This window comes from Streptopelia decaocto (assembly GCF_964273445.1).
Source record: "Streptopelia decaocto genome assembly, chromosome: 15".
In the NCBI taxonomy this organism is placed as follows: Eukaryota; Metazoa; Chordata; class Aves; order Columbiformes; family Columbidae; genus Streptopelia; species Streptopelia decaocto.
In genome coordinates this window covers 7,123,152-7,141,893 of record NC_138670.1, presented here as the reverse complement: position 1 = coordinate 7,141,893, position 18,742 = coordinate 7,123,152, and the positions used below count along the sequence as shown (strand labels likewise).

The 18,742-nt window shown below is 39.6% G+C and overlaps 1 protein-coding gene across 1 annotated transcript; it reads left to right on the top strand.

Annotated features, from left to right (window-relative positions):
- Window positions 1–792: 792 nt before the first annotated feature.
- DGCR8 (DGCR8 microprocessor complex subunit) lies at window positions 793–18,386 on the top strand. The gene is made up of 14 exons (XM_082066094.1): window positions 793–929; window positions 6,485–7,485; window positions 7,944–8,106; window positions 8,723–8,865; window positions 9,158–9,440; window positions 11,052–11,249; window positions 12,764–12,865; window positions 13,672–13,770; window positions 14,030–14,112; window positions 15,263–15,363; window positions 16,020–16,126; window positions 16,282–16,409; window positions 16,828–16,941; window positions 17,228–18,386. The coding sequence occupies exons 2-14, from the start codon at window positions 6,763–6,765 to the stop codon at window positions 17,309–17,311; spliced, it is 2,328 nt and encodes a 775-aa protein (XP_081922220.1). The 5' UTR covers window positions 793–929; window positions 6,485–6,762; the 3' UTR covers window positions 17,312–18,386.
- Window positions 18,387–18,742: the final 356 nt, after the last annotated feature.

The following is an 18,742-nucleotide window of genomic DNA, read 5'->3' as shown; positions in this document are numbered from 1 at the left end:
AATATTGCTGTTATTTTTTGTAACACTATTTGGGGACCTCAAGGATGTGAGTGAAATATCAGAAAAATATCATATATGAAAACAAAGAAAATAATAGTTAAATAGTGTTATACTGTAGGTTATTAAACCAGTGATGTATTATGGTAATATTTTGTGTCTGATGAAGTAACTTTACATAAATTGTGTAAGATGTTTCTTCTAATTATTTATAAATTGTGTCTAAATGCTCCAGTCACGTTTGGGGCTTGTTCTGAGAACTGCTTGTTACATACCATAGGAAATACGGATCTATTTTGATGTACCCGTTTTAAGTAAATCGGTTTTGAATGGGCTAACGCTGTAGTTGTGCTGTTTCAAGACACAAAGCAATGGTTGTAGGAGAAAAAACAACAACAAAAAAAAGTGGCATCTTTTCTTTAGGGAGCCTTCATCGAGTCTGATAAAAATCATTAACTTCCCCCAGCCCCGGGTTCCCGCTCGGCCGGGTTGCCCTGGAGATGGCGCAATGGCGGCGGCGCCGGGACCGGCCGGGGCTTCCCCGGCCCAGACAAAGGAGCCCGCCCTCCGCGGCGCAGCTGCCAGTCATGGCCAGACACACCCTCCCACCGCCTCCGTCCCGCCCCCGCCTCCCTCCCATTGGCCTGGTACGGTGAGGGCGTATGCCTTTCGCGTCTCTATTGGCAGAGCGAGTTAACATGCCAGGGAGCTCACCAATCGCTGTCGAGATTTCAAATTCTTGACAGCAGAGACAGGGAAAGCAATTGGCTTGGCGAGCGCGGAGTCCCGCCTGCGGGAACCGGAGCGGCTTGAAGCAGGCGTTTAAAGATGGCGGCAGCGGCGCGGAGTGGGGGACGGTTTTCCTGAGGCGGCTGAGCTCGCTCTCCCCCCCCACTCACGGAGAAGCGGCCGGGACACCGGGGATGGCCCAGGTTGGTTCTGGCCCTGCGGGGCGGCGGGAGGGCGTGCACGAGTGGGCCTGCGTGGCCAGTAACCCCTCCGTCCCCACAGGCCGCGGCGCCTGCGGGGGCCGCCCGGCCCGCCCGCCGCGCTGCTCGCCGCTCGTGTCGCGTGGTCCCCGGGCCGGCGCCGTCAGGAGCCTCTCCCCGAGCGGCCGAGGCACCGACATCCCGTCGCTCGAGCGGGCGGGGACTGCGCTCACTGGCGGGTGTTGCCGGAGCCGCTTCCCCCGCCCCCGGTCGAAGGGTCCTTCCCTCAGAACTCGTGTTCGGTTTTGTTCAGGGGGCCTGGGGGAGGGCTGGGCTTGGTTTCTTGTTTCCCGCTCGCCCCCAGCCATTCCTGCTCGCTCCCGCCGTGGGAATGTGTTCAGAGTAGCAGAAGGAAGAAAAACGCCATGGTTTCTACCCTCCGCACACCTCCCTGGCAGTGAGGTGATGGGGAGCAGCAACTCTGGCGTGAGTTTCTACACGGCATCGTGTTCTAAGGGAGGTGAGGGGGCGGATTTCCGCTGCACACAGGCAGGGCAGAGAGCGTGTCTCCCTGGTGCGGAGTTCGGGAGGAAAGCCAGCCCGTCACCCATGCCCCTCCACTGTTTGTAGTTCTGGTGCGTTGGACGGTGAAGATAAGGTGGTGTGTCTGTCCGGAACTCTCAGGATTCTTCTTCATGCATTCCTTCTGTTAATAGTGAAGTACAGTTTTATCTTCCTCTAAATTATCCTGTTACAGACTTAAAATGTCTTTTTCTCCTAACTTCCTTCACCTTTTTTTTTTTGCTAGAAAAATATAAGTCTCTATTTTGCACCTATTTTCCGTATGTGTCAGGCTTATCTATAAAGTCCATTTGTCCGCTGAGAGGCCGGATCCCCCTGACATCCAGGCATCGCTCCCTCATAAACTGGGATTGAGGGCTTCCTGGGTGAACCCATTCAATTGCTTTACTTCCTTAGGTTGAGAGTTACAGATATTGGAGTTAGAGCTTTAATTTTTCTTTTGTGTCTCCCTTCTTCCTTGTGTTTAGGTAACTGAACTTAAGGGCTTGTATTTTTAATTCTGGACGAGAAGTTAGGTCACTAGTTCTTTTGGGCAGCTCGTTTTGACTACCAGGATTACTCTGCTTTTTTAGAGAATGTGAGGGGAATCTGATTCTATGTCTATCGTTTTTCTTTACAAGTAAGAAGCTGTTAGTGATGTGAAAGTAAGATTTTTTTTTTCTTCCTAGGCCCTGATTTGTGTATTTTTAAAAAAAAGTTTTGTGGTTTTCATATTTAATTGAATCCACGTAAACCCTGCTAGAAAACTGGTCAAAATATAAAGGCAGAAATTGTTTTGCTATTTCTGATGGTGCCTTTCCAAAATTATGTACTGTTGTACACTTGTTCCAAAATGGGATGAAGTCTTATGAACTAGAGAAGTTCTTCAGCCTTGTGTGTATTGACCACTGATAGTGGCTGGGCCCATACTGCCTTTTCTTAGACTGCCTTGATCACTTACACGAAGTGGTTGTTTCCTTCAGAATCTTTCTATTCTATAGACTTCCTGTATGTAGTAGTTAATTTACAGACTATTTTTCTTTTGAGACTTCCTGTTCTGGTTAAAAAAAAAAAAACAAAAAAAAACAAACAAAAAAAAAAAAAAAACAACAAAAAAAACCCAAACTGAACAAAAAAACCCAAAGAAACCCAAGAAACAGTCTCCTTGTGTTGCTGGCTTGTTTGTTTGCAGCGTGTTTTTTGTTTGGTTGGTTTTTTTTGTTTGGTTGTGTTTTTGGTTTGGATTTTTAGCAGTTGATAATAGAATTAAATTATTTTTAGGGCTGTGTATATCAAAAAAGACGATATAATAAAAAGAAGGTAGGTGATTGTGAATGAGTAATTACTTTGATAAGGGTTAAAACTGAGTGGACCTTTAGGCATGATCAGTACCTCATGAATTCTGCTCTGCTGAGTTGCCATTTGGAGCTGAAGGATGAGGAAGACTTTGTATTTGGAGAGCTAATAAAGAGAGTTTTCTCTGAGCCACTCTTCCTTCTGGGCTCCACTGAATGTGAAGTAAGCAGTTTCTGACAAGTCATCCAGTTACTTTTTAAAAGCGATTTTTGAAGAGAAAGGCTGTGATATGCTGTTCCTTGTTCCTGGTTGCAGCTACAGGTATTAATGAAGAAAATATGTTCTTTATTGAACTGACTTGTAAGATGGCCAACATGCTACACACTGAAGGGAGTTCCTCTTTGAGCAGTGCTGGTTACAAATTCTAAGATTCTGTTTTTGTCCTGTCTTGACCAGAGATACCCTTTTTCTCTCTGTACTTCGCCCCGCCATCCCCGATGTGCCTGTTCTGATTGCAGGAATAGGCAGTGGTACATATTAAACAAAGAACTGGTTGTTGCTTTTTTCTTTCTGCCTTCAAAGAACATCTATAAAACAACCAAGATACTGGTTTTGTTGGGAGCTGTGCAGTCTGCTAGATACGTTTTAGGTGCCCACCATATATCAGTTTCTTTGAGTTTACTTTGTGATAGGAAACTTTTTCAAAATAAGAGCAAGCAGTTAAAAATGTGACATTTCCGTGTGTTGGTGATCTGCAGAACATGAGCTGTGCGTTTGTATTTCCAGCAGTTCATCCAGAGTTCCTTCAGTGCTTTGTACTGACTGTTGCAGATGTCAATGGTATTCTGTTTTTTTTTAAGGAATCCTTATGGAAACCATTGATGGAACTTTGTAGACCCCTGGAGAATAAAATCTGTTCTTTCAGGGCAAGTTTATTAAGGATGAGAATACACAGACTAACTTATGTTGCATTATGTTGTATTCTAATATTATATAGCCTAGTATGCTGAGTCTGTTTTACACATGGTTGTTGGGTTCCCTTGATCTAAGGTCTGTTGGGCTGTTTTTAACCTACAGGCTCATCTAACTCATCCTTTTAGGTTTCATCCCTCTGTCTTTCTTTGAAACACCTGATATCTAAGGAAAAATCCTTATTGGTTTTGGGGGTTTGTGTGTGGTTTTTGTTTTTGCTTTCCAGCCCCTGATATAAAGGGTGTATTGTAACACAGTTGGCAAGAAAGTAGATGGGAATTGGACTTGTGTTACTCCACTTCTCCCTGGCTTTTTGTAGCTCATAGGAAGGTATTGTAGCCCACTGTAACTGTAAAGCTGCCAGACTCTGTTATCTCACCCTAGGGATGTGGCAGGTTCATGGCTAGCAATGCAAAAGTTGTTTAAACTCATCTTGGTCTGGTACTTTTTCTGGCCACGGTATATGTTCTGATTATAGCAGACAGTCCCTGGCAGTGATTCCGTATGCTGTTCGTTATTTCAAGGCCAACAAAAAATTCATTGTTAATAGTGCCTGAATATAATAACAAGACGTCTTTTCTGCAAAAAGCGGAGGTGTAGTATCATCGAACTGCCAAAGCTAGGCGGGTAAAGATTAATTTCTTGTGTTTTGACATTAGTGTTGGTAATCTTTAGCGTAGGAGCAGAATGTGTATCGGTGATGTGGAAACTGCATTGACAATCATGTCTTATGACTTGACAGAAATAGTCTTTCTGGTTGGACCAGGTAGCTCCTTGATCATACTGCTCTTTCAGATTCTAGAATACCAATTTCAGTGTTTCATTTCTGTGTAGTTTACTTCTGTTTGCTCTTTTAAAGAGTCTTTTGAAGACTCTAAGGTGGAAAAATTAGATTACTTACGCATTTAGTTTCTAAGAGTTACTGAACTTGTACTGTGACTTTTGATTCTTCTATTTAGAATTAACAATGAAGACACTAATGGCTTATTGTGAAGAACTTAAAAATTTGTCATTCACCTTTTTGTTTTATTTTAATCTAAAGATAAAGAAGGGGGAAAGTTATTAGGCAAATATATTTCTAGAGCTGTTCTGTGTAACATTAGGTGTTTCAGAACCTGTTGAAAGAAGAAGGAATTGATCACGGCTCAGGTGATTGTATGTATGATCATCTTATAGAATGGGATTAATTGAATTATCTAGAATTTCTTGTCTTACTGGTGAATGAGTTGTTTTTCATTCTGGAAGGTAATATGTTTGTATCATAAAAGATGGGATTATTTTAGATCTTTTATCAAAATGGAGTATTTTTACATAGTAAACCTACAATGCCTGTCAAGCTCAGTGTTGAATGTGCCAATTTTGAGTATAATAAACAAAAAAACCAACAAAACTAAACCTGTTCTGCTGCCCCAGCAAAACTTTATTGCCAGATGACTAAAATAAGAGTTTGCTCTGTTGTATATTTTGTTTTCTTCCAGCTTCCAGGTAGGTAGATTCTGTATGCTGTTGAATTGTAATTGATCCCACCATAACTCCCAGTTCCCAGCTTCCTGCCTTGCCCTGGTTGGTGTTTGGATATTGCTGTTTGTTTGTTCTGTCTGTGCTGGTGTAGAGACACATTAGAGAATTATATTTGGCTTCTCTAAGTCCCTCATGACAACCCAGACGTTCTGCCCTGTTGCCTTCGAATGTTATACAGCAATGTCAGGACTCGAGCTTATCTTTCTGGAATATTTGAGTAGGTTTTCTCTGCTACCTGGAAGTACCAGCTGGCTGTCTTGAGCAGAGTAACGCTGCTTTATTTCTAGCTCGTAGGAAGATTTAAGGCCAGTTTGGGGTGGTATGGAGGGACTTGGAGAAACCAAAATAGCAGGTAAGAAATTATCCTTCCTTTCCCCAGGTGCTTATGGTTCCGCACAGATTACAAAAGTATAATTGAAGAAGCCATCTTAGACATGGTAGAAAGAACCCGCTTATGTAAAAAAACCAGACAAAATAAGACCAAAACAAAATCATACACCCCCACCTCCTGTAAAATTTCATAGAGCGATTGAATGTTTTTGCCAGAGTCAGTTACTTAAAACACTGGCTTCTAAATGCCCTCCAGAATTAGTCTGAGCTTTTACTCTAGACCTGAATTCCGCAGACATACAAATGTATGGTCACATAATAGTATAGAATATAAGATCTAATGTCTAATATCTGGTTATCTAGAGGTTAATTTTGTGGGTGTAGTAAATGATGAGATTTCCTGTTAAAACTTCCAGTGAGATTTTAAAAGTACCTAATAACTTAAACTTTCAAGAAGCTAGAAGACTATAGTTGTTAAAATCTTGTTGGCTTTGCAGATTGTCTAACTGTAAGCTAATTACCCTTTCTGCTGTATGGGTAAGTATGGCTTGAATACCACATTATTTTAAATAATGGGAGAATTCTCCCCAAATGCAGAGTTTTTAGTCTGGTGCCTACAAATGCCATGCTTAATGCCCTGCCTGCTAACTAAGCAGAGATGGTGTGTCCTGGTGTACAGATCAAGCAGTAAAAACAATCTAGTTTCAGCCCAATTTGAAATGGTATCAGGGTGCCCTGTTTTTTTCCACTGTAAAAATGTCACTCTTCTAATTGAAATTTATGCCAGAAGGAGTGACACTTTTTTTCTTTTTGCCTGGAATACTTTTCCCTTTTTTTTTGTTTTTCTTGACAAAGATTTTTTCTTTTTCTTCTTGTAGGTTGAAAGAAGAAAGGGAGACCTGCTTGGCCATTGAAGATGCAGTCTTAGTCTTCAGCTATTTAAGCTGAATGCATTGTGATTTCCAATAATTGAGACAGTGATTCTGAAAGCTGTCTACATTAATGAAAAGAACAATGTAGTCAGCTTAACTGAATCATCAGTGTTGCATATTGAATAGAACACGATAAACCAATCTTGATGGACTTATGCGTGTTAGGAATATAGATATAAACATTTATTAAATCATTGCTTTTTTTAAAAACAGTAGTTTTAAAAATGGATCAATATGAAAATGTACCACCCCTCCCTAAAGAACCTGCAAGAGAAATGAATGTGGAGAGTCACACTTGTCCCCCACCTCTGCCGCCTAACGAACAGCCTCCACCACCTCCCCTGCAAACGTCCAGTGACGCAGAGGTAATGGACGTTGGCTCTGGTGGTGATGGACAGTCAGATACCCCTGCTGGGGACACGCACAGTATCTGCAGAACACAGCTGCTCACAAAGGGATCTGCCTGCTACAAAAGTCGTCTTATAGTAGACCCTAATAATAGCGACCAAAGCCCAAGAACTGCTCGTCATGCACCTTCAGTTCGAAAGTTCACCCCAGATCTTAAGTTACTTAAAGATGTAAAAATTAGTGTTAGCTTTACAGAAAGCTGCAAAAGCAAAGATAGGAAAGTTCTGTACACTGGAGTTGAGCAGGATTATAAGGCAGATACAGATTTTGGTATTAATAATGTCAATGGGGATTTGCATGCTTGTCCTTTTGGTGGTAGTAATGGTAAAGCTGTAGGAATAGGGGGTGAAAATGATGACAAGAAGGATGACGAGAATGATATTGAGCAGGAAAAGAGAGTGGAATATGCAGTTCTGGATGAGCTAGAAGATTTTACCGACAATTTGATGGAAATAGATGAAGAAGGAGGAGGGTTCACATCTAAAGCAATCGTTCAAAGAGATAAAGTGGATGAAGAAACCTTGAATTACTCGTATGAGGTAAGTAAATCCACAGGTTTTTAGTGAGCAAGAAGTTTCCGAGTGTCTAGGAAAAAGTGTGTAAAGATGTTCACTGAAACAGTCTCTTCCACAAATGTGCCATATATTAGTAAAAATTTAGTGAAAATTAGTAGAATTTTCAGAGGCAGAACTTTGGCTGAAAACTTGTAAATTATGTTGGTCAAACTTTTGAGTTGTGTGGCAGCTTCTATAGTCTTGTTTAAGAATAGCATTTAAAAGGCTTCTTATACAATTGCAGCTCCTCTCATAATGAAAAATACCAGTTCTCACTTACGAAAACTTATTTTCTTATTTTTCAGTCATTTTACTGGAATCATTGGAAATTTCTAGTTTCTGTCTATATGGAAGTACATAGAGAAAATGTACACTTTTTCTTTGCTAGGGGAAAGGGAGGTTAGGAGACCCAGAAGGATGGTGGCTGATAAAGTCTCTTTCAGGATGACTTTGATAATGATGTGGATGCTCTGCTGGAAGAGGGTCTTCGAGCACCCAAAACAAGGAGAGTAGAAAATGAGAAATATGGTGGTGAAAGTGATCACCAGTCTGATGGAGAAACAACTGTGCAGCCAATGATGACCAAAATTAAAACCGTACTTAAAAGTAAGTTATTGATTACTAAATATCTGTAATTTTGTGTGTGTAGCTTGTGTCTGTAGAACAAAAGTATATCAGCAAGCAAAGTTCAGGATAGCAATTCTTGTGAAACAATATGTTACAGAGTTGTAGTGTTTGAAGACTTCTTACTATAGGGTATGACTTTTCACATTCCTGATTTTTGTGAGTACTTTTGATCTTCATTTGTTGTATGTAATGAGAATGTATTGTAGTGTGTGCATTTGTGAAAAATTATGAAGGATGTTACCTCAGCAGTGTGGAGGTGAACAAGGGTGACCTCTTCTTTTGTCTCCATTACTGTAAAACTGCTGTAGACTGTGTGCGGCAAAATGAACAAATAATTCTGTATCAAAATTACCGCTGCTACTTGTTTTCAGTTGAAAATATAATGGAATCTGTAGTTTTGCAGAATTTAATGTGGGTTAGAAACATATGCCCTTTTATTAAAGCAAAACAAAATCTTTCTACAAGACCTTTTTAGTCTTTTTTCAGTGTCGTTTTATTCATTGAGACAGAAAAATCAGTAAAAATAAAAGCCTTGATTCTTTATCTGTTTTTCTCAGCTGTCTAGCCAAGTTTCAAGTGATTCTTTGCTTTAAAGGTCGTGGCCGCCCTCCTACAGAACCTTTGCCAGATGGATGGATCATGACATTCCATAACTCAGGCATTCCTGTATATCTGCACAGAGAATCTAGAGTTGTTACCTGGTCTAGACCTTACTTCTTGGGCACAGGAAGCATAAGGGTGAGAGCTGTCAATTATTTAAATACTCACTGAGATGCAAAAATCACTTGTGCTCCTGCAAGCAGTTGAGTATTTTTCTACATTAGTGGGCTTCTTTCCAGTGTTAGAATTAAGATATTTGAAAACTAAACCGCTCTGTTTCTGAAAATAAGATGGGACTTTTCTTACTGTGTTTTGTTTTTGCAATGACTAAATCAAAGTAACTTCCATCTTGATTGCTTCTTTGGGTTTTGAGTTTTGCTTTTGGTGACCTTGAGGTACTGAAACCTTCTGTATTATTTTATTATTGCAGAAACATGATCCTCCACTTAGTAGCATTCCCTGCTTGCATTACAAAAAAATGAAGGAAAATGAGGAAAGGGAACAAAACAATGACATAACCCCAAACGGGGAAGTATCACCTGTAAAGCACCTCGATAAATCTTCAGAACTGGACTGCCAAACAGAAGAACCAGACTCTACTGCCGCTGATTCCGGGCCTTTAGATGACAAAGACCCTTCAGGGGGAGATGCAGCACAAGGAGCCTTAGGACAAGTTAAGGCCAAAGTTGAAGTGTGTAAAGATGAATCTGTAGGTATGTATGGAAAGTGGAATCTTTTCTTGGCTGGAGGTGGGTTATTGGCATTTTGGATACATACGCTTTATTCCAGACTTGGCAACTGAATAATATCTTGCCCGACATCAAGTGGTCAGTTGTCTTTCTGCACTGGTTTTCATATGCAGAGGTCTGGAGAAATAGTCCAGGATTTAAAAAATCAGTTTTGATTTTAGCATGAAGATAAACGTACAGTGGAGATTTTTGCTGAAGACTTGAGAGTCCACATGCAAAGGAAGGTTTTACACACAAAAATGTGAAAAATTTGGAAGTTTAGTCCTGTAGACTTTACCTCCGTTTAAGAATCAATTGAGTCAATGTGTACATATGAATTGCTGTTGTCAGGTGTGTTTGTGTGACTTCTTTAAATAGGCTTTTCTATGCAGTCTCTGTATTGGCTGAATTATATCTATTTTCAGTATGGTCTCAAAGAAGATAAATGTGATGCTGAAGATAAATAGTGCAGTTTAACTAGATGTGCTTATTTGTACAAGTCTAGCAGAATAAGTTATACAAATATATTTGCACTCATGCCAAAGGGTGTGATGCTCCATTATTTTGTTTATATAAGTATGCTAGTTTTTGTATAAAAAGCTGCCTGAAGAAGTCATGCCTAAATCACTGCCAAACTTACGGAGGAACTTGGAGAGAAAACTCATGTGTCACTTAACACAACCTGAGAGTACCATCCATGTAAATTACTGCTACACAGAGTACTGGTACGGAGTATAGCCTACCACTTACCTTTGTAGCGTTTGAGTGTAGAACCTCTCATTACATGTGTCCTGTTCAGTCTGAAGATCACACCAAAAGATTAAAAGAAAAAAAAAATCAGTATTTAGCAGCAAAACTAAAAGCAGTAAGCACTTATTTTCTACATGAAGTTCACCTGTCTATCTCTCTCTTTAAATAGGATCTGTTCTGTTACTGAAAAAAATAGTGAGTGGTCATGTGTAAGTGTGACTTGCATTTGGAATTCCTTGTGGAAGGAAACAATGCAAGCTCCTTGCTTTCGTTTCACTACATCTTGGGATGCTGCTATTTATTTTTGCCGATTATATCTGCTGAAGTATCCTATGAAGGAGAAGCAGCTGTACTTGAAGGGGGCAGTCTTTCAGTACTCTGTATGTGAAAATAATTGTGTTAAATTATGTTTAGAGGACAACAGATATTAATGGAGTTCATGCAGCACTATTATATAGAGTTTCATGGTACACTGTTCAATAAATAGGCAGCAATAATCAGTTTTGGCTTGAGGAAACTTGAGGCTAATAGCATAATTACTGTTATTCACTGTATGCCTGGCTTCAGGTAACAAGAGGGTGGATAGTTGAAGTAGAACAAATATTAGTGCTTTGTTACAAATTCTGTTGGATATTATGCTGGCTAGGGCTTAGTAAAATCTTCAAGTGACAGAATAAAATGGTCTTGTGTTTTGTTTTCCAGTTTGCACAAATATTTTTGTATTTGTCCTAGTAATGGGAAAACTTGTAATTAGTTCTGTTAGTATAAAATAGCATCCCAACAGTGGAAATAGCAAACTTAATACTTGCTCAGTGGTAGAGAAAGTAACTTGGTTGTGTTTCTTAGATCTGGAAGATTTTAGACGCTATCTTGAAAAACGTTTTGACTTTGAACAAGTTACTGTAAAAAAATTCAGAACCTGGGCTGAGAGACGGCAATTCAATCGCGAAATGAAGCGGAAGCAGGCGGAATCCGAGCGGCCCATCCTGCCTGCCAATCAGAAACTCATCACCTTGTCTGTGCAAGACGCACCTACAAAGAAAGGTTAGTTTGTCTACCTGGAGTTCAGCTATTCTATATCAAAGACTAATTACAGTTCAAAGCTTGACCAACAAAAAAAACCCCCTGTAATAAATCCACTTTCTTCTTGTTCTAGAATTCTGTGTTCTTGGATCCATTGTATCACAGAATGGTTGGGGTTGGAAGGGACCTCTGGAGATCACCCAGTCCAACCCACCTGCTAGAGCAGGTTCACCAGAGCAGATCACACAGGAATGTGTCCAGGCGCACTTTTCCTTCACTGTTACATAGTGAAGGAAAAATACTGTCAAAATATACTTCCAATTAAAAAGAATAATTGCTAAATGAAAGGATTTTTATTGAAGGTTGCGGTCCTGGTGACTGGTTACTGCCTTCAACTACTTGTTACTGTTCGTTGTCACTGAAAACCCTCCTGCCTGGTCACTCAGTGCCACTGCCGCCTTGGTTCTATACCAATTCTAATTTGTCCCAAATTAAGGACTGTGCCAAATTGTGCCAGATTGCCAAATTGATCCAGATTAAAACCTACAATTAAAAATATACATTTAAAGCAGTTAGATGGAAACAGTTTAAGAATGAACTGTGTGTGCAGTTGTGTCCTGTGATGTGTGGAGTGGATATCATGTCTGATAAGATGCTGGGGTAATCAGCTCTTGCCTGTGTTGGCTGTGATGCCATAGGAGTATGTTTTACTGCACTCTGATGTTTAAAGTGTCCGTAGACCAGTGATTTGGGTTTTGTTCTTGTTTTGTACATTGTCATGTTTCTGGGTTTCTTCTTAGGAGAATGAAAGCTTATGAGCTACGTATTGACCATTCCCTGTTACAGGGAGGTGCAGTTGCATTTTTGGTTAATACACTTGATCTTAAATTCTGTAATAAGTTTAGAGCCACATTGAAACCATCCAAATTAAGGACTTACTTGCACTTTATCTGTTGAAATCTTAACTTTCTCTCCCATACTGCTGTAGTGCCTGCTCAGACGGTGTTTGTGCTCTTGACTAACAGTACTGTTGCAGCAAAAAGGAAAATAAAATGGGACTTTCAGATAAAAAGAGCATGTTCAGGGTAAGAGGACAGTGGTCTGATCCGTGGCTTCTAAACCAAATTTTGTGGGGGGAAAAAAAATTGAGTGATTCTGGTTTGTGGATTTGAAGTCTCCATGCCTGTTAGAAGGAAGATCCGTGTTTAGGAGCAAATTAGAGGTTTTCTAATTGATGCTAACTGCCAAAAATGCTGTGTGCAGAGGCCCAGAGACCATGGGACTGCAACCATTGAACACGTTGACTTAGCTCATAATTAGTGCACTTCCAGTTGTTGATAGAACTTTCTCAGGCTCATTTCTCAATACTTTTCTAGGGAAAATAGACTTTGAGGTCCATGTCTGATTCAACAGCATTGCATTTAGTTTAAGCAGGCACTTATCCCTTGGAGCTTGTCATTTATGCATTTGTAGTAGACATTGTCTTTTAAAGACTGGAACTACTGAACTGTCTTCCCCTCCCTCTTTTTTTGTAGAATTTGTCATTAATCCCAATGGGAAATCCGAAGTTTGTATACTGCATGAATATATGCAACGAGTCCTAAAGGTTCGCCCTGTTTACAATTTCTTTGAATGTGGTAAGTCTGTTAAGTTTTTTTAATCGACCACACAGTTTTGAAGGGCTTATCTTACGCTTGGATATTTATTTTAGGTGAATGTTGTGGGAGAATGCACTTGATGCTTAATCAGGAATCTAAAAATATTACATTTATGGCAAATATAACTGGAATGAAATTAATGTTGGTGTTTTTTTCTGTAAATTCCAGCCAGATTGCCATATCTAGCTGCATTTGATGTTGCTTTACAAAGTGGTATAGCATACATTCCTTGCATTTTTGCTTTTGCCAGGCTTTTCTGGGGGTACCTTATGGAGGAGGAAGAAATTACACCTTTTTGAGCAGCAGGCTTGAAAGGATTAAGTCCTGCAGTCAGCAGCCAAGGAATTACAAGTTGGGCATCTTAGTTTAGTGTGGAATCTATAATTATTAGGAGTTACGTTATTCCTATATATGCATTACATAATATAACTGAATTTTCAATGTGAGAATGTGTAGTTCTTGTATTTACACTGTGTTAGTGATGCAAAGATTTTGGAATTAACCTTTGGATTCTGATAGATTACAAGTGACCTCTTAATGTAAAAGTTCTTCATTTGGAAGAGTGAAGCACATGGTAAGTCTCTGTTAATGGAAATCTCTGTTAGCTTTTCAGATATCGGAGTAAGAAATTCTTCAGTCTTTCTGCAGAGTAAACAATTTCCATCCCTCTACAAGTTGAAATGAAGAAAACGAATCTTGATAGCAGTGCTGTTTCATGCTCATGATGAGTGTTGTACACTGGGAATTCTGAAAAACTGTCTTTTTCTTTCCTCCTCCTTTTCCAGAGAACCCAAGTGAACCTTTTGGAGCCTCAGTGATCATTGATGGAGTGACTTATGGGGCAGGAACTGCCAGCAGCAAAAAACTTGCCAAGAATAAAGCTGGTAACATTTTTTCTTTGTTAATACCAACTGCTGAATTGTTTATCTGTTTTCATTTCTGCCTTGAAGATGACACATTTGCAATAGCAAGTAGGAATAGTTTTGTTAATAGCCAGAGAAGGTACAGTCCTGTCTTTTTGGCAAAATTGATATTTCTAGGGGAGATGTGAGCCTTGCTTAAAGAGTGCTTCATTCTGCTGGTTTTCTTTACAATCATTGTTTAAAATAAATGTAATCAAGGTGTTTTAATCATTTTCTGCAGCTCGAGCTACACTGGAAATCCTTATTCCCGACTTCGTTAAACAGACCTCTGAGGAGAAGCCCAAAGACAGTGAAGAACTTGAGGTATTGAGCTCTTGTTTGCTGGCTGTCACTACTGGAGTCTGTTTTTAAAAACGTTCCACCTTCACTGTCAGAAATATTGATGAACATTTGTAACATTTTTCTCAGATGGAAATTAGAAATTCTTCATTTATAGCAAGGTCTATGGCAATGAAAGTACCTTTTTTTTTCTATCAGAACTGATCAGAAAATTCACTGTCATGCGGAGTCCCTTGTTGAAATATCAGGTCAGTTACTGAAGACCTGAAATGTTCAACCCCCTGGGCTGCCTGTCCTGGCTTCCAGAGTCCTCTGCTTGATGCCTTGAAAAGTTCAGAGCTGACACTTTCTGGTTCTGTGTGGTTGTCTTAGAAGACCAAGTGAGAACTAAAAGCACCCAGGCTTCTTTTTCACAGCCATTTTCACTTGGCTGTGAAAGCCACTTATTGCCAAATTGGACAGCTCAAATTACAGATTTTAAGCAATGTCATCTGAGAAAATCAAAGGAGAAGTTTCTTTAAGTGGTGGAGAGTGTGTGCTATATTGGAAACGTTAAATAGCTAGCGATCAGTGAAATGTTCACACGTGATGTCAGCACCTAACAGACCATCAGCGAGGAGTAAGGGAAAAATCAGTGGTCAGCCTGGAAGGAATGCTTTAATTTTGTTGTTGTTGTTTGTAGGCTTGTTTTAACTTAAAACTGTGGTGTATGCCCTCCGCTCTTGAAGTGGTCATTAAGAAAAGGCAGAGAATGTTCTCCGTTTTTTATAATACAAAATGTTCCAATAGCTGTTGTTTTCATTTATTAATTTATTATTTTGGTAAGTAGAATTTCATAATTAGTTGAAACAAATAAAATAACCTTGTCCCGAGGGAGAAAGGATGACAAAGGGTTTATAAGATTGTGTAAGCGGGACATAAAAATGACAATGTCAAATTGGACTTAAAAGAATTATTTAAATTTCTGTCTGCAAATATATGATTAGGTGTGACGGTCTTACTGGTGTTGGTAAATACCTCCATTATGGATTTAAAAACACTTTTTAAAGTATTAAGCACAGAGTAACTGAATTTGTTTAATGCTACAGAGGAGAAATGAGGCTTAAGAACAGCATTAAGGTCTTACTTGCACAAAAGCTCAAGAACTCAATAATTCTTTTTGATTGCTTTGTAGTATTTTAACCATATCAGTATTGAAGACTCACGGGTATATGAACTCACCAGTAAAGCTGGACTCTTGTCTCCATATCAGATTCTCCATGAGTGCCTTAAAAGGTGAGGCTGCGGAGTAGGAGGTTTGGGCTGGGACGCACTGGTTGCTGGTACCCGCTGTGTTCCACGGTAACTGGGATGTCTGTGGGCTGGCCCGGCTTCACTGTAAGGTGTGGTGTGGCCTGAACTGGGCAATGCTGGATCTTCCTTTAATTCAGATTTGCTGTTTAGGCCTCTTCTGGGATTGGGACATGTATCAAGGAAAAACAAATTTATTTGCAAGCTTACCTTTCCATTCAAGTGAAGTTTCTGATCTAAAAAATAAATCTCTATTAACGAATGTCTTGAAATCCCAGAATCCCAGAATGTCAGGGGTTGGAAGGGACCTGGAAAGCTCATCCAGTGCAATCCCCCCATGGAGCAGGAACACCCAGATGAGGTTACACAGGAAGGTGTCCAGGCGGGTTTGAATGTCTGCAGAGGAGGAGACTCCACAACCTCCCTGGGCAGCCTGGGCCAGGCTCTACCACCCTCACTGGGGAGAAGTTTCTTCTCAAATTTAAGTGCAACCTTTTGTGTTCCAGTTCGAACCCATTACCCCTTGTCTTTACCATGGGTTGTATCTTATTCCATTGCAATGACTGTCAAAGATAACTGAAACCACTTCAGTGGTTTGTAATTTTGCTTAATATGTGATATTGATTTTGTTTTTGCTTAAGAAACCATGGAATGGGTGACACATCCATAAAGTTTGAAGTGATTCCTGGTAAAAATCAGAAGAGTGAATATGTCATGACTTGTGGCAAACACACGGTGCGAGGCTGGTGTAAGTACAGTACTTGGTGTGACCTCTGGTTACATCTCCCTTTTATCCTGTTCTCCTATGTTGTCAATTTTGTATCTCAGTTTTGAACAACACAAGTAAATATTGGTGTCCGTGTAATGTGCCAGTATTGACACGTTTTCATAATTATTTTACAGGCAAAAATAAAAGAGTGGGGAAACAGTTAGCTTCGCAGAAAATCCTACAGCTACTGCATCCACATGTGAAAAATTGGGGCTCTCTTTTGCGTATGTATGGTAGAGAGAGTAGCAAGATGGTTAAACAGGTGAACATGATTTTGTTTGATTGTCACCTACTTTGTGGGTTTGCTTTTCTGTTTTTCTGGGGTTTTTATTTGGTTACAAGAAAGCCTCAGTGGTGTCTGGTTTGGCATGGTAGTGTTGTTCCTGTCGTGGTGAAGGCCGTGTGCATTTGATGAGAAATTCTCATTCTTTTGAATGGGTTCTCGTACTTTGCTGTTGTCGGAATATAGATGGCGCTTTCATTGCCTATAATAATTCTAATATTGCATCTTCCAGATTGAAATTATATAATCTATTTAATATTTCACCAACTCGTGTAAATATGTTATTACTTAACAAAGTATAACTAGCACAGATTAAACTTCTGCTCCACTTTTGGTTGTTGTTTGTTTTTTTCATCAAAAAATCTCATCTCTTGTTGCTTGTGGTCCCGTTGAATAGGAAACGTCTGATAAAAGTGTGATAGAACTTCAGCAGTATGCCAAAAAGAACAAGCCAAATCTGCACATCCTTAACAAGTTACAGGAAGAAATGAAAAAATTGGCACAAGAAAGAGTGAGTATCCATGCTTCTGTATTTCTAAAGAGGAAGAATGCCACGGTTCAGACCCACCGAGTAGCAGAATGTAGAGAGATTTAGAGATTTTTCATCCTGTCTTTTAAACGGGCTTATAACTGAATTTTACCTACTTTGGTAAATTTCTTTTTAACATTAGAACAAATTAGCCTTTCACCAAGATTGACATATAAATTTGGCTGAAATGGTTCAAAATTTTAAAATGGTGCTTTATTATTCTGTTCTATTTCTGATGCGTCATGGCGTTTGTTTCCTATTCTTTTAGGAGGAAACGCGAAAGAAGCCCAAGATGACAATAGTGGAATCGGCTCAGCCGGGCAGTGAACCTCTGTGTACTGTGGACGTGTAATGGGGAAATTCACAAGTGGGAGCAATAACACACAAATGGAGGAGCTAGATTTTCAACAATTACTTAAAAATTGTTTGCTGCAGAATGTGAGATAACTTTTAAAATACAAGCTGCTTCAGTTACGCATTGTTCTTTTGCATCGTCAGGGCAATATTCAATATTACTTTTTCCTACTTTGTTTTTCTTTTCTCTTTTTTTTTTTTTTTAATACCTCTGAGATGTGTACGTTTAAAGAATTGATCCTGAAGATCTTTACTTGGGCAAATGCACAGAGGACAGGCATGTTCACACAGGATATACTCCATTAAGCACTTTTTCCTGGAAAGCCATCCATGTTGTTTGCGATGGATGTGTTTTAAGGATGGAATTCAGATTATCTATGTACAGGTCGAAGCTGATATTATATATATACACACATTCATATATATGTATATATAAAAGAAGTATATGTACATCTCCTTGTATGAACATGCCTCAAACTATTTTTGTGAAACGTTTTGTTGCATTTCAGCACATAATAATATGCACTGAGAAGACACTTTGGTGACAAATACATGGAAGTGATGAGCAATGTTCCTAATGCCATAGGATTAGGCCAGTAATGCCATTTCTTTTGTTCTGTTTTGTTTTTTGTCTCCTGCCAGGCTTCGTTATTCAAGACCACAGTATGCAGATTTTTTTATTACTTGAAAAGAACAAGTATACCTGGTAGTGTTAAGAGCAACAGGCTGGATATCCAAAATCACTGGGTTTTATGTCAGTTGAAAAGAGCCCGTGTTAGTTTACAGATCAGTTGAAAGGGGGAGATGTGGCCCTCTGTATTTGATTAGAATAAAAACTGTCATTTGAAAGGCTGTTTTCAGAGCTTGGAGCCAAAACACAGCTGCCCATGGTCGACAGGCTGGAAATCCTTTGCCAGTGAGGTGTTTAAAGACCTTCCACTCCCTTCTCCCAGCAATAAAACAGTTTCTCATTTGTTTGGAGTCAGAGCACGTCTGACTTGCTCAATTAAGTCTTAATTAATGTGCACTGTAAAAGCAAAGAATTGAAGAAAAAAAAAAAAAAGAAGAAATAAAACAAACCACAACCCTGAGAAATCTGAAATAACTGCAGCAATTCAGGTTTTTTAAGAAGTTTTTGGTTTTACTTTTTTAATTACATTTTTAGTTTTTAAAGAAAAAGTGTAACTTCTGCAATGTAAATTAGAATGTAGATTTGCAATATGACTTAGAGTAATGAGTAGAATGAGACCAGAACAGGTTATACTGATAAATAAGAAAATCACAAATATGCAACTATTATAAATACAATCTTTGACAAAACAGGCAGTGCTCACTGTGTCACCGGAGGCGTTATGAAACGAGGCCCGGAAGAGAGAGTTGTGGCTGCGGTGCCAGCGCTGCTCTGTGGGTTCTGTTCCTCTGGGTGCTG

Coding starts and splice junctions, on each gene's coding strand:
- DGCR8 (XM_082066094.1), top strand. CDS start 6,763: ATGGATCAATATGAAAATGTACCACCCCTCCCTAAAGAACCTGCAAGA. Junction 11,250..12,763: donor AGACGCACCTACAAAGAAAG/GTTAGTTTGTCT, acceptor CTTTTTTTGTAG/AATTTGTCATTAATCCCAAT. Junction 12,866..13,671: donor TTACAATTTCTTTGAATGTG/GTAAGTCTGTTA, acceptor CTCCTTTTCCAG/AGAACCCAAGTGAACCTTTT.